General features: G+C 39.3%; 1 protein-coding gene across 1 annotated transcript in view; it reads left to right on the top strand.

Moving 5' to 3' along the window:
* LOC308132290 (neural-cadherin) overlaps nt 1-13,920 on the top strand; it is a gene marked incomplete at both ends in the record, with an annotated part of 403,944 nt that overhangs the window by 89,759 nt on the left and 300,265 nt on the right. Inside the window, one exon of the mRNA XM_080499326.1 lies at nt 12,184-12,381. Within this exon, the coding sequence (XP_080355452.1) occupies nt 12,184-12,381 (198 nt within the window). The remainder of the gene's footprint in view (nt 1-12,183; nt 12,382-13,920) is intronic.

Here is a 13,920-nt window from a genome sequence, read left to right as displayed (position 1 = left end):
CGAGTCAGACAGAGGCAGAAGAGAGTAAGGGGTGGACCGATTGACATTTTTTCACTTCCGATCTGATCCCGATACCCGATTTTGGAACGATACTATTCTAATACCAGAGCTCTGTTTGTTTTAATATTGTTATTATCATTATTGTTGGTTTTATATGAGGCTGTGATAAACTCATCTCATCAGGCAAGTATGAAATGTACGAATATATGCATGTATTCTCTCAAAAGGCAACTTGAGGTTAGTATAAGGTCAGAAAAGGAAGCAGTACAAACTATTTTTGTTCAATTTGGACAACGTGGCGGCCTGCGAGACATCATCATCTCATAATAAACTTGTTAGATCTTTAAAATCTTAGAATCACTTAATTAATTCCTGTGGAAATTCTTTAGAAACGCAGCACAAACTGCAATTTTTCCAGTACTAATTCAGCACAAATGATTGGGACAATTTTCAGGGAGTTTTTTGTGGAGTAGGACGCAGCTTCGCGGAGGTGTGAATCACCTGCTGTAGTGGAGGAGCTGCTGTTCATTGCTTTGATGCCACGGTCAGTGCTGTTCTCCTTGGTGAGCTGGCATTTTAAAATGGTGACGCCTGGTTGCAGAGCGGCCGCCTTGCTGTACATACAACGGCTTTGCAAACATCCACATTGCTGTGTTGCTTTGTGGTGTTTTGAGCATAAAATAAGTCCAAACAGTAGACATGTTGTCATGAAAAGTTGGATAACACAGTACTACAACATTATCCTGCTAGCTGGCTGCAAACTGTGGAATGGACACTGGGTCAGAATATCAGATCATTGTTCATCCAATATCAGAGATTACCCCAGATGAACTGAAAAGTCACAGGAACACACACGCACACGCACACTGACTGACCTGGACTGAGTGGTTAATTAGAGGATCAAGTCATTAGTAGGTAGTTAAATAAGGGACACATTATCCTCCTATTGTGCATCACCTGAGGTTTCAGCAGTAATCCCCAGACTGAAGCCGGTAAACAATAGCTGCTATCACAGTTGGGCTCTGTTTCCACGACAACGTTTCAGGTGACAACACCTCATCCGCAAAAAGAAAAAAAGAAGTGTTTACGCTGTTGCTTTATTTTGTCATGAAACTACACAGACGTGCGTACAGAGAACAATACATTATAAACGTGAAGAAAATGGAGAGCACCCGACACCCACATGGACTGATGACTCATCGGATGCTCTCGGGGTGAGTCTCAACTATAGAATTACTGGTATGGACAATAAAACGAGAATTCAGACTGCGGGTCATACCACTACGGGGCGCCATGTTTGTTTACTACTGTATGAGCAGGAGGCAGAGGGAGAGATGTGCACGCGTAGTAACAGGCTCCGTTGTCTCCGGCAGTCTCTGCAGAAGGGAATAGCAGCCGTAAAAGAAACTTTCCACCTTGGGAGCCGGATTAAAAACTTTGCGGATACAGTGCATCCACACCCTGGTGTAGTGTAAACGGACCCCTCAAAAGTGAACAAAGTCTTGCAGATGCACTCGTAATCGTTGTCGTGTAAACGGGGCCTTAGTGAGACAGCCTCAGACCCAGATGGGAAGTGGAGTAATCTCAGGAAGGGACTCGACCAGCAGCGTCGGGTGATAAATTCTTAGGTGGGGCTCCTCATTATTACCGTGCCCCCAGATGAAACATTATAGTTAATCAGTGCTCTCTATTCACAGCAAGTGAATAGAGAGCACTTATTAACACTCTTTTGTTAACATACCTGTAAACAAATACAAGCAGATGCTTCATTAAGTCCCTTTTAGAAAATGAATGTGTTTTGGAGCTGGTTTACATGAAATCATAGTGAGTCTGAGTTTAGGGAAAACAAAAGGTATATCAGGTATAAACTATTGCTGTCAAAAATAACACATTATATTTAATTAGTTGATTTGAAATGTTTAATTCATTTTAAAAAATTACGTAATTAACATAATTTAGTTTACTTCCATGTTTTTTTGTTTTTTTCTTTAACTCCCTCACGAGAGCAGCAGCATGGGCACCATCTATGGGCGCAGCACGGTGACGACAGAGCAGCATAATATGAGTGGAATAATTAAGGCAGAAAGTTTGACTTTAAAAAGTTACCTGATGGCTGAATGAGAAAGTGAAAGTCATGAGCTTTACTTTCTGAAGCCGAATTTAATGACCACATAAGTAATTCTGCAGCAAAACAGCCTGTTGCCATGTTGGCTGACCAGTAGCCAACAAACTACTAAAACTGGAGGAAATACTTTCGGTAAAATATGTAAGGCAGAAATGCCTTTCTTTGAGAAGAAGTGTGTGTGTGTGTGTGTGTGTGTGTGTGTGTGTGTGTGTGTGTGTGTGTGTGTGTGTGTGTGTGTGTGTGTGTGTGTGTGTGTGTGTGTGTGTGTGTGTGTGTGTGTGTGTGTGTGTGTGTGTGTGTGTGTGTGTGTGTGTCTCTCTCTCTCTCACTGTCTCTCTCATCATCGTGTGTATCACAGTTTATTATTGTCACTTTGTTCATGTAATAAGTTTACAACTTTCTTTCTATAAATATTCAAATTCTCAAAGTGGTGGACCTGCACTCTAACAAATCCCAGAATTATGTTAGGTATTTATTTATTAATTTATTATTTTGCTAATCTTGGAGAGGAACAGTTTCATGCAAAGCTAAAATGACTTTAAAAATAGTATTTTAATTCAAATAGTCTGCGTGTGTTGAGTTGACATTAATTCTGTGGTTTTCTATTACCAGCTTCAGTCCTCAGTAGAAAAACAATGTAATTAATTGCAATTAATTACAGAAAATTGTGCAATTAATTACTTCAATTTTCTTAATCAATTGACAGCACTGATAAAATCTAAATATACTATATACTAATAACAATGCAGTTTTCATATCGGCCTACTAGTTGATTGTTTATGTACTGAAAACACACACACATACAACAGAGAACAATACACTCAAACATTAACAATGGGAGTACATTGATTTCAAAAAGATGGCCTGAGGCAACATCTATGGCCGGCGTGATTGATCTTTGGAAACATCCAACAGAGGTTTCATAAAGAGGAAATTTCACTTGAAAGATTGTTTTAATATTGAAATTAAGAAACAATGAAAATGGAGAGACACTGGTCTAACAGCTTATGAAACTGCCCAACCTTAATAATTGTAGTTGGAAAGTGAGTTTTCAGATAAAATCACTGGATTTCCTACATTCATAGACTAGCAGAATATATCATTGCCTTTTATAACATTTGAAAATATGTTGCCCTCCCCAATCTGCTCCAATATATACCATTTATGATGTGGCTACCACCCACACCCCTGCTGTGATTTACACCAACATAAGTTATTCAAGCAAGGTCAAAACTGTTCCTTCTATTATTTTATAGCTCCATTAAATCAAGCCTTGCCACACCTCAGCATTCCTCACCTTCACTTCTGCAAAAACTATTTCTTTTATTGCTCATTCACTGAAAATTATATTAAAATTCATCAGGTAGCAGCCGTTAGAAGTGAGTCATTAGTTTGAGAAAGAAAAACCTATTTCAAAGCATTCCTTGCTAAAACAAATGGTGTCAAAATGAAAGTGAAACAATGAGGCGTTTCTGGTACAAGATGGAAATCTGGAGGTGGTGGTGTCGGCCACAAAGTTCTTTCAAAGCCATTGAAATATGTATTGTTTACTCTACAAACGAGCTACAAATTGCTAAAAATTTCAAAAAAGTGTCAGAATACACACCTTCCACTGTTGCTGCTGGCCTGTCTGAATTCATTTGATGGCAACTTTGATTACATACAATGATTAGGCATCTCTGAATACTAGTGGATCCTAAAGAATTCAAGGTGGAGTGTTGTGGTGGATTGGTAAATTAACTTTTACCCATTTTTTTCTGAAAAATATATTAAAGTATTAAAGAAATTCTAGAAGTAGTATTTCACAAAGTCTTCACAAAGGTGTTCACAAAAGTCCTTTTTTGGTTATTTCTTCCTCGTAATTTTGTTTGTAGGTTCTGTCCTGTGGCTGCCAAGTATGCCAAAAATGAAGTTGGAATGTAATTGAATATGTTCGGTTTATCATGACAACCAGTAAGCTCAGTGGGCGGGGCTTATAGTTGCACTGCTACATGTGATTGGTCAAATATACAAGCATGCCAATCATAAAGCGCATGGACTCATTGTTTATTACAGTTCCGTCGGTTGTTTTTGATTTGTACATTGCACATGATTAAATTGTGAAGATTTCTTTATGTATTGTGCATAATACTTTCACATGCACTCTCTTCATATGACCTCTGAACTCCCGACATTACCAGTCAAGGCAGAAACACGTTTTTATAATACTGCTATTTTAGAAATAAAGTGAATAAAATGTAAATAATTTTGAAAGGAAGTTTGAATGGTGAGCCACTTTTAAATCCTATTGGAAAACATTATCATCTCTAAAGTCTCCATTCTACTTTAGCCATTTTATCATTATTGATAAAAGCAAACTCTAGATAGGTTGTAAACCTGAAGTAATGGTTGCTTTGGGCACACTTTGCAGTCTTACCAAACCAGTAGACACTGAACTCCACCACTGGTCAGTTCTTGGTTTTCCCCCAGTTCTTAATTGCAGAGCAGTTTGTTCCTTGATTTATTGGAGATTTGGCATGCAGCTGTCTTCTGTGTTTCCAAGACATCAGTGGTGAAACGTTACGTTCTTGATCAAAATAAAGCAAGGATTTTCAAAAATGCTCAGTCATTCCACAGAGCTCAGGGGAATTCAGGATTTTTCACATCGCTGTTGCTTTGGCTCATTTGTCAGATATTTTTCAACCTGTTCAATCTCTCTCACTGCCCACAGAGCACCTTAAAATCTTTTTCCCAGTTTCCATTTTGTTTGATACAAAGTTCAAAACAATTTTTTGGGGGGAAAACTCATTAAAGGTGGATGTTGGAATCCAGAGCAGTCAAATTGGAAATATTTTGAACCAAATCTTTTGGTTTAAGGATATTGTGATTTTGCTCAGGTCGTAGGTACATGATGCACCTGAACGCATCGCTCATATATCAGCTGCATAAAGCGAGTTAACCCATTAAAATCCATAAATTTGGTGCATCATTGTTTAAGCCACAGGTTTGAAAGTGTGTGAAATAAGTAGCGGCATATAGTCCAGACATTACTGTAGATTGGGACATTAAAAAAAATCGCTATTTTCATGACCTAATATGTATTCTTATGACAATATACAAGCCATATTTGTTTAAGTGTCCCATACTGATGCGATGAAATCAAGTCAAGCATTTCAACACTAAACACTTTCAACACTAAATTCACATGTAAGATCATTTCTATATATATCGCTTCCTCAAATTTGTGTTTGGGGAAACGGTTATCTCTTTTTCCAGCAAAGGGGTGAACAAGCTTTATTTTCTCTATTCTGTGTTTTCTGTCGATGCTGAACAATTGGTGTTATCTGGTTGTGTTGCCATAAGAAAAAAAAAAGAATACGACTACTTAAACCAGGGGTCGGGAACCTTGGTCCTCTAGAGCCGCAGCCCTGCACGTATTGCATGTCTCCTTACTTCAACACAGCTGATTGCAATTAGCACCTCGTTATCTGGCTTTGTGCTGAATGTGGTGATGAACCATCGGGACATTCAGTGGAGGGAGACGTGGATAACGTGCAGGACTACGGCTCTCAAGGACAAGTGTTCCCCACCCCTGGCTTACACAATAGACAGTTTCAACATCACTGACTGTACAAGACACTGGTGGAAACCTTGGCATCATGCCAAAAGGTTGTAGTTTTATGTGGCTTGTTAATGCCCTTCCTTCATTTCACATCCATTCCCAGAGCATCAGCGCACCAACACTTTGATTGGATTTTCTTGTATTAATGTGAATGTGAAGCTAATTGTGATATTGATTTGGATATGTTTACCCACTCTCACAAATACCATCAGCTTTAAATTAGCTGTAGCACTTCTATGAATGTGTAGCGTCTCCGAGGGTTCATGCAAACGAGCATGCGCTGGGTTTGTTTTAGCACAATAATGGCAGGCTGAACATTTTCAATTATGAGTATCTGTGCTGGAAGAGAAAGTAGCAAAACTATTGGCCAACCATTTGTGTCATTTGCAATTAGTGTAGGAACTAAAGCTTGATTTTCGCTGTGACGCGCTCCGTCTCCCTCTCTCATCCCTCACTTTAATTGGCACTTCAGTGTAGAAATTTGAAAAATTTGCTAAGACGGCAACAGCTTTTCATTCAAACAGATTATGGATGGAACAGTTACCAACGAGAGCCAAATAGCCCTTTGTAATTCTCACAGAATTAACTGGCCTTCTTTTCTATTTTCTCTCTTCCTCTATCTCACTTTCTTATTCTCACTTAATCTGTTTTTTCCACCCCCACCCCTTTTTTTTCTGGTTTCAATTCTTCTCTGACTGTAAGAGCTGGTTTTGAGCTAGTATGCATGCACATACACAGTCTAAATGAGGGATTGTGAGGAGGAGGCCGAGGGTTTTGAAGAGTCAGAAAGGTGCTGATTGAGGTCTTCCAGGTCACAGTAAGACAGGAAAGCAATGGGTCTGTGTTCAAATCAGACTCACAGTTTGACTTGTTCAGACAGGATCAGAAATGTGATGATGCAGCAAGGTTATGTATCGAGTCGAGGTGGCAATCACCATGGTATCATGAAATAGATGACTTATTGAAAGTAGAGATCTCCCATTATACAACTTCTTGACATTTTCACATGGGTCTCGTTAGTCCAAAGACATTGCATTATGTGACATCATTCAGCAGGAGGTAGAGGAAAGAAGATGAGCGATGTCTGCTGTTAGGGGATTATTTGATATTAAAAAGAATGACAAACATAACAAAAACTGTAAACTATGATCTGACCAAATATCAAGAGGAGAAAGACAGTTTGTGCAACTTAATCACCAGAGACATTTGCACCAGCAGAGTTAGAACGATGTCACCTGTTGCTCACATTGCCTCGCTACTCTCGAAACGATAGTCTAGCTCTGCACTGCAAGCCTGTTGCTGCATACGGGAGTGAAAATTACAGCGTGCAAATCTGAAAGATTAATTGGTCACAATGGTAATTGACTGACACCACAGATAACTCAACAAATCAGTTTTGTCTTGTATCTGCCTCTAATTAGAGGAGATAAGTGTGCACCACATGTAGGAATCCCCCTCTCGTTTTATTATTTTCACTGTTTAAATGACAAAAACGGTGAGACACATATCGGCGTCAGTGTCAGATGAAGCATTTTGACACGTTTAGGAAGACCACAAGGTCATGATTTTGATATTAAAGAACAATAAATGCTGTTAATATCGTGGATTTGAGTAGTAATTACTGTGATGAGGGTGTTTCAAGTCAGCAGCAGTGCAGAGGCTTGCACTGTTTGCATTTGGGTGACATCTGAAATACTGCAGAAGGCTGTGTGTGACTTGAGGCAATATTTCTCATATGAAAAGATGAATGAAGACACTTTCAAAAACATTAAAGATACAACCTGCGGCAAGCAGAGCAAACATTTCAGTTCCATCTCTGTGAACACCTCTACTACTTCCACTACTAAAATCTGTGCTTGATGCATAATAGAGCACAAGAAAAGAAAAGTGGGATTATTTCTTTTGTTAGTAGCTAAACAACCTTTAATGTAACCTGGTTTACACTTACAATGGTATCACATGTGCATCCTTTAAAAAAAAAATATGGAAATGGTAAAATTCAGCCCACAATTACATATTAATTTTGAGCGAAAATCATCTCATTACATTTTCATGGCAAGTTCAAGGTCTTTGGGATGAGATGAGTCTGTTTCTTTAGGAAAGCAATATCTTGGGACAACTTTCACTGATTGACTTTTATAATTTTCATTACATTAAGTATATTATCAGATGGTTTAAACAAACAAATAAGATGTATAAATTAGATCAGGCGTGTTAAACATCAGGTCCGTGGTCCAAACCCAGCCCTCAAGTGACGACAATCTGTGATTTGTACCATTTGCTTGGTTTGGCCAAAGACAACTTTGGTTTTTTGACATTGTATTTTATACATTTGGACATTATATTATATTATTATGTTTTTGTTTTTTTTATTTTGACATTTGACTGTATTTTGCACCAGACGGTTTCATTATAATTGAGTTTTTGTTGAGATTGGAGTCATTTGCCATAGTAATTCTTTGGTTTTGTAAAAAATATAGACATTTCCATGCTGTGCTCAGGTATACTCTGCGTTGCAACAACAACAACAAAAACCTTACAGAATAAATTTAAAGGTTACTATAACACTATTTGACCAATGCGACCCGCTCAAGGTGAAGTTGGGATATGTGTGGCCCTGAACTAAAATGTGTTTGACACCCTTAGATTAGAATGTGATCCTGTCATACTTATTATTAATGGTGCCAAAGGGGGGTGAGGGGGCATTCAAAATCCTACCAATAAAGATGGCAGCCTTTAGACATGTTTAGAGTCACAACTTGATGAGCTCGCCAGCCATGACAACGGCCTTCCATGGTGTTATTAGTAATTGCAGGTGTTGTTGTTTCTAGGGATTGCAGCATACCATTAGAGGCACCAAGATACATTAGTGTGAGGGATTGCAATCGCACCAAGCTCCCTCTCCCTATGGTCCTTCATTAGCCACTAATCACTGATGATCGTTATTCGTATGGGAAGTGTGTGTTTTCCGTGTGTATGTGTGTATGTGTGTGTGTGTGTGTGTGTGTGTGTGTGTGTGTGTGTGTGTGTGTGTGTGTGTGTGTGTGTGTGTGTGTGTGTGTGTGTGTGTGTGTGTGTGTGTGTGTGTGTGTGTGTGTGTGAGAGAGAGAGATGCATTTTGGCATTGCGCTCTGTATATTAACCCAGTGATTTATTATCTGAGTAATGCCGCCCCTCCCTTCCCAAAGCTACATTGTCCTTTTGCCAATTAATTATGAATCTATTCCGACCACAGAGAGCGGAGGGAGATAAAAAGAGATAGAGTGAGAAAAAAAGGAAGAGAGATCATCAACAAATACATGGGTTGAACCCCAGGGTCAAGTGCTGTGTCGTTGTTGTTGTTGTTGTTGGGTTTTTTTTGCAAGATATGGCTGCTTAATTCCACTCCTCTGTCTTCTTTTGAAATCAGCTTTTTCCTTGTAACTCTCCCTCGTTCCCTCTCTTCCCTAATGCCATTGATTTATGCAATAGCTTGCTTGTGCCTTTCTCTTTTCTTTCCATCCCTAATTCTTTAGTCTTCTATTTTCCGTTGTTCTTCTGTTTCTATAACAACCACAGGGTCATTTTACAGCCTCTACGCCTCACTCTTAATCCCATTCATGTGACACTCAGCTCCTATTTTTCTTGCTGCTCTCCCCCCGCTGTGCTCCATATTATTTGATTGGGCCCTCTCACTTGGTAAATATTTCTCGTTCTGCTCTCTGCCCACTTTGCATCATTTAGTGCACAGCTGTACCCAAAATACCCACAAAGGCTGTTGCCTCCAACTGCTCTACTTGCATTTGTTGCTGCATTATAACATAAAGCGTCTTTTTTGGGGGGGGGGCAACAGGTATCCAAGCTGACAAAATTGAGGGCAATCATCTGGCTCGAGTACTGAAATTGCTCTTGTACTCCCCTGCTATGAGCAGCAGACACTACTGCATGGCGTTTTGTAGGTGGAGGGATGAAAGTGCCGATGAGACTTTATTGTATTTCACCAGTGTCACAATGATTGCTGTTTACGACAGGTGCAGCTCGCTTAGCGCTGATTCTAATTATTGGCTGGGATGCTACTTGGGTTTTTACAAAATCGGATATTTGCCTGTCTTCCTTTAAAAACAAATATTAATTTACACAGACCCGTATATAGACCTGGTTCAGAGCTACTATGAGCATGCCAAACATGTAGGGGGCAGTGTAGAGAGAAGCATGAAGCCATGATAGTCAATCAGAATCCTGGGGAAAAAAAACTAAAAATAACACATCATGAGTTGTGATGTAAATATCTGCCTTTAGATTCAACCTGAGACACATATTTTATCCAGATCTTCCAGTTTTTTTCCAAATACCTGTGTTCGTGTAAACGTGACCTCAGCCTCCTTCAGATTATTCGTCTGATGTTTGTTGTTCTCAGGACACATTACATTAGATCCACGGAGTCCACTTGACAGTTCAATTGAACGTAGTGCAGCCAAACTGTCAAGTTGTAACACATTTGCCTCAAGGTAAATATGGAATTATGATGTAAATCTGTTACCAGACGTATCATATTTACCTCTGAAGTCATAATAGTAAATTTGATCTCATGAAAAACAAAAATGGGACATTTTGTTTGAGGCTTTGTGACCTAAATTGTATTGTATGACAGCATTTCAAGAGATGCATTGCTGTTGCATTTTCGCTTCAAAAAAGTTTCATGTTTACATAGGAACATGTTGAAAATGGTGTCCCATTACACAGCAATAGCAGAAATACTGAAAACGATTTTTGTTTTTTGTTTTGAAACCACACACACATGCAACAGAGAACAATTCTCTCTAAACATTAACAATGAGAGCACACAGACATTCATATGAACAGACGAACAAGTTGGATTGTTATTACAGTGACTGGCAACTATAAAACTACCAAGTCCCAGGAGAATATGGACTGGTCATGGCACTGGACGCTGCTATGTTTGTTATTGTCAATCTACTACCACATGTTCTGTAATCGCACATGGAGAAAACATTTTCAATAACTTGCGTGTTCAAAATATTGCAGCGTAAACACAAAACTTTTCTGAAATGAAAACACTTAAATTAGGCACTTTCACATGAATCACCCTGAAAAAATACTCCAGGTTTCAAAGTGATCTGGCTGTAGTCTAAGAACGGGTAAACATTTTACTTTTGCAGTTCCAACTGTTGATCTTTTTTTTTTCCAAAATTCTTCCAAAGTGTTGTTAAAAGAATAATTGGTGCACATCGGTGAACAAGCTTCAGTCCAAAAGTAAATAAATGCGTTGCAGTCCACAAACTCACAGAATGCATACATTTTCTATCCATCCATGGATCCATCCACCCACCCACCCACCCATCTATCCATCCATCCATCCATCCTGTTTATCCATTTCATCCAAGCTATTAGTGTGATGGGGTGGAGCTGACCCCAGCTGACTTCAGGCTGGACAGGGGAGGTCCAGCATCCTCCGCATCATGAAGGACTCCACCCACCCAGCATATGGACTGTTTCAGCCCCTCCCCTCAGGAAAGCAGCTGAGGAGCATTCGGAGCAAAACCACCAGGCTCAGGAACAGCTTCTTCCCCGAAGCTGTGAGACTAGTGAACTCGAGCCATGTTCCATAGACTCCCTCACAATTTTGCACTACAACACTTTACACTTTACATTTCTGCTCTTGTATATTTGTATATATTTTTACGCTCTATATATTTTATTTTATTACTGGCTTACCGGGACCTGAGTCCAAATTTCGTATCATTTCTTTTGATATGACAATAAAGAATCCTTGAATCCTTGAATCCTTGAATCTATCCATACCAGGGTCATAGGTGCAACATGCAAATTCCACATGGAATCAAACCTATGTAAGGTTTCCTACCTAACCACTGCACCTGTGTTCAGTCCTCTTATGTCTTCTGTTCACAGCTATGGTCTATGCATTATAATTGTAGTGTTTGATTGGGTTTGGCTTGTAAGTCCTTTTTGTTTTCTAGAAACTAAACAGTCTATTTTTCATCAAAACAACTGGCTTTGAGCCTGTGTTACGCAGACCTTTCCTTGTCTTTTTGGCACTGTTGTGCGTGCACATTCATTATTTGTTTTTGACCTGGCAGCAGCGCTACCTGAGCCAGCTGGTTCGGACCAGTTGCTGGACTGATACTGTCTCCCTGAGCAGCACAGTTGGTCGGAGGAAAACAGTGGGTCAGTTCTGGCTGTGTGTCCACAGCCATTATGCTGCAGAAAAACAATAGCAACAGGAAAACAGCAGTAATGTGTTAGGAGAGTTTGAGGACAAAAATATAATATGGAGGTGGCAAGAGGCCTCTTTGAAGTGTGTGAGCTTTCTAGGCTTAATTATTTTATTGAAAACAGAAACTAAAAAAGTATTTCTGACACTGTTGGTCAACCCTAAAAAATGTTGTATGGTAGCCACAATTAACCCTTTCTGATGTGCCTTTCCCTTGTTTTCCAGGTCCTGAGTGGTACTTGGTGCGAGTGGAGCTGACTGTGACGGATGTGAATGACAATATCCCTGAATGGAGCATGATTCCATCCCCCTACCTTGCTGTGGTTTCCCCTGATGCCCCGGCCAGTTCACTTGTCTACAAGCTCTACGCTCAAGATGGTGATGAAGGAAACAATGGTGAAGTGGAGTACTTTCTCTCCGATGGTAAGCTGTTTATTTCAAATGTATTTCCTCTCTCCACATCATGTAAATGGAGAGCATTGACCTCTTACATCAGGACATACAACATGACAAATGTAAATATTGGCAGCAGTAGTCAGTTAAAACAATGTTTAACCACATGACCCCAGTCTTTTATGACTGAAGCCTTATATTTTGGCCACAAAAAATACATATAATTTACCACAACTTTGTTTTTGTGGCACGTGTGTTTACCTTCCAATGAGCTACTGATGTGTGTTTACCATCGATGCCATCAAATATGACTATCAAATAATGTTTTCAAGTGAAAACAGAACATTTTTGTTCAGAGCCACTAAACTAACTAACTTTTTCAAAACATCTCCCAAGATGGAACTTTTCAAAGTTGCTCCAACTCCTTAAACTACGAAAGTTAAGATTCTGCATAATATATTTGCCAATAACAGCAGTGAAAGTGGGACCTTTACTGCCACTTATATCTCTTACAGGATATTTTATTCTGGGCTAATAATGTCTGAAAATCTGGATTTTCAAACGAAACGCATTTCGGTTGAGGATGGACATGCACTCATCCAGACATCATCAGTTCAGTTGTGATTTTGTTCAAGAAAAGTAGAAATCACATTTTGCACAACTGAGGCCCCGTTTACACAACTTTTCTGAAACTCTGCCCCTGGTCACCATGGCCATAGTAAATAGTTCTTCTGCACATATTCAGTGACTGGACAATAAGAGTAATGTTTCCTCCAGAGTGTCATGGCTCTCAGTCCATATTCTCCTGGGACTTAGCAGTTTTATAGTTGACAATCACTGTGATAACAATCCAATTTGGACATCTGTCCATACAAATGTCCATGTACTCCCATTGTTAATATTCACAGTGTAAGATAATTATTAACAAAGATAATTATTAAATAAGATTAATTTGCTTCAGGGACCACATGCAGTCCATTTTCAGTTGACCAGACTGGTAAAATATTGCTATAATAACCTTTTAATTTACACCTGAATGTTTTTTTTTGTTGTGGTCAGAGTGTACGTGATTAAATCGTCCATATTTCTGCAAGATCAAACAGTTCGTACTGAAAATGACTACAATTTCAACATAAATTAAATTTCAATGAAACATTCTGGAGCAAAATACAATGAAATGTCAAAAAAAATTGCATAAATCCTCTATGGCTTCCTTGCTTGGTGGAACCAGATTGGAGCCTATTGGCTGGTGTTCTCTGCTGTTCAGAGAAAGTCAAACTTATGTAGAAGAGCTTCACAGAGCAGCACTGCGCTGAAGGGAGGCGGCGATAATTCACATTTCAAAACTAATCTCCTGACACCACAATGTCTGAATAATCCAATAATAAGTATTTTGGCCATTTTAGTGTCGCTCAGCTTGAAATTTTCCAGGAAAGTCTGTCCGTTGTCTATGTCAGGCAGGTTGTCACTCATTAAAGTGTATAAACAGTTAAATATGTGACGTGTCACTCTTAAAGGGCCCTTCATGCTACCAATGTCCGCGAGTACGTGCAGTACTTGTGACGTCAA

This window comes from Blennius ocellaris, assembly GCF_963422515.1.
Source record: "Blennius ocellaris genome assembly, chromosome: 1".
Lineage (NCBI taxonomy): Eukaryota > Metazoa > Chordata > Actinopteri > Blenniiformes > Blenniidae > Blennius > Blennius ocellaris.
This window is presented reverse-complemented; position numbering and strand designations above follow the sequence as displayed.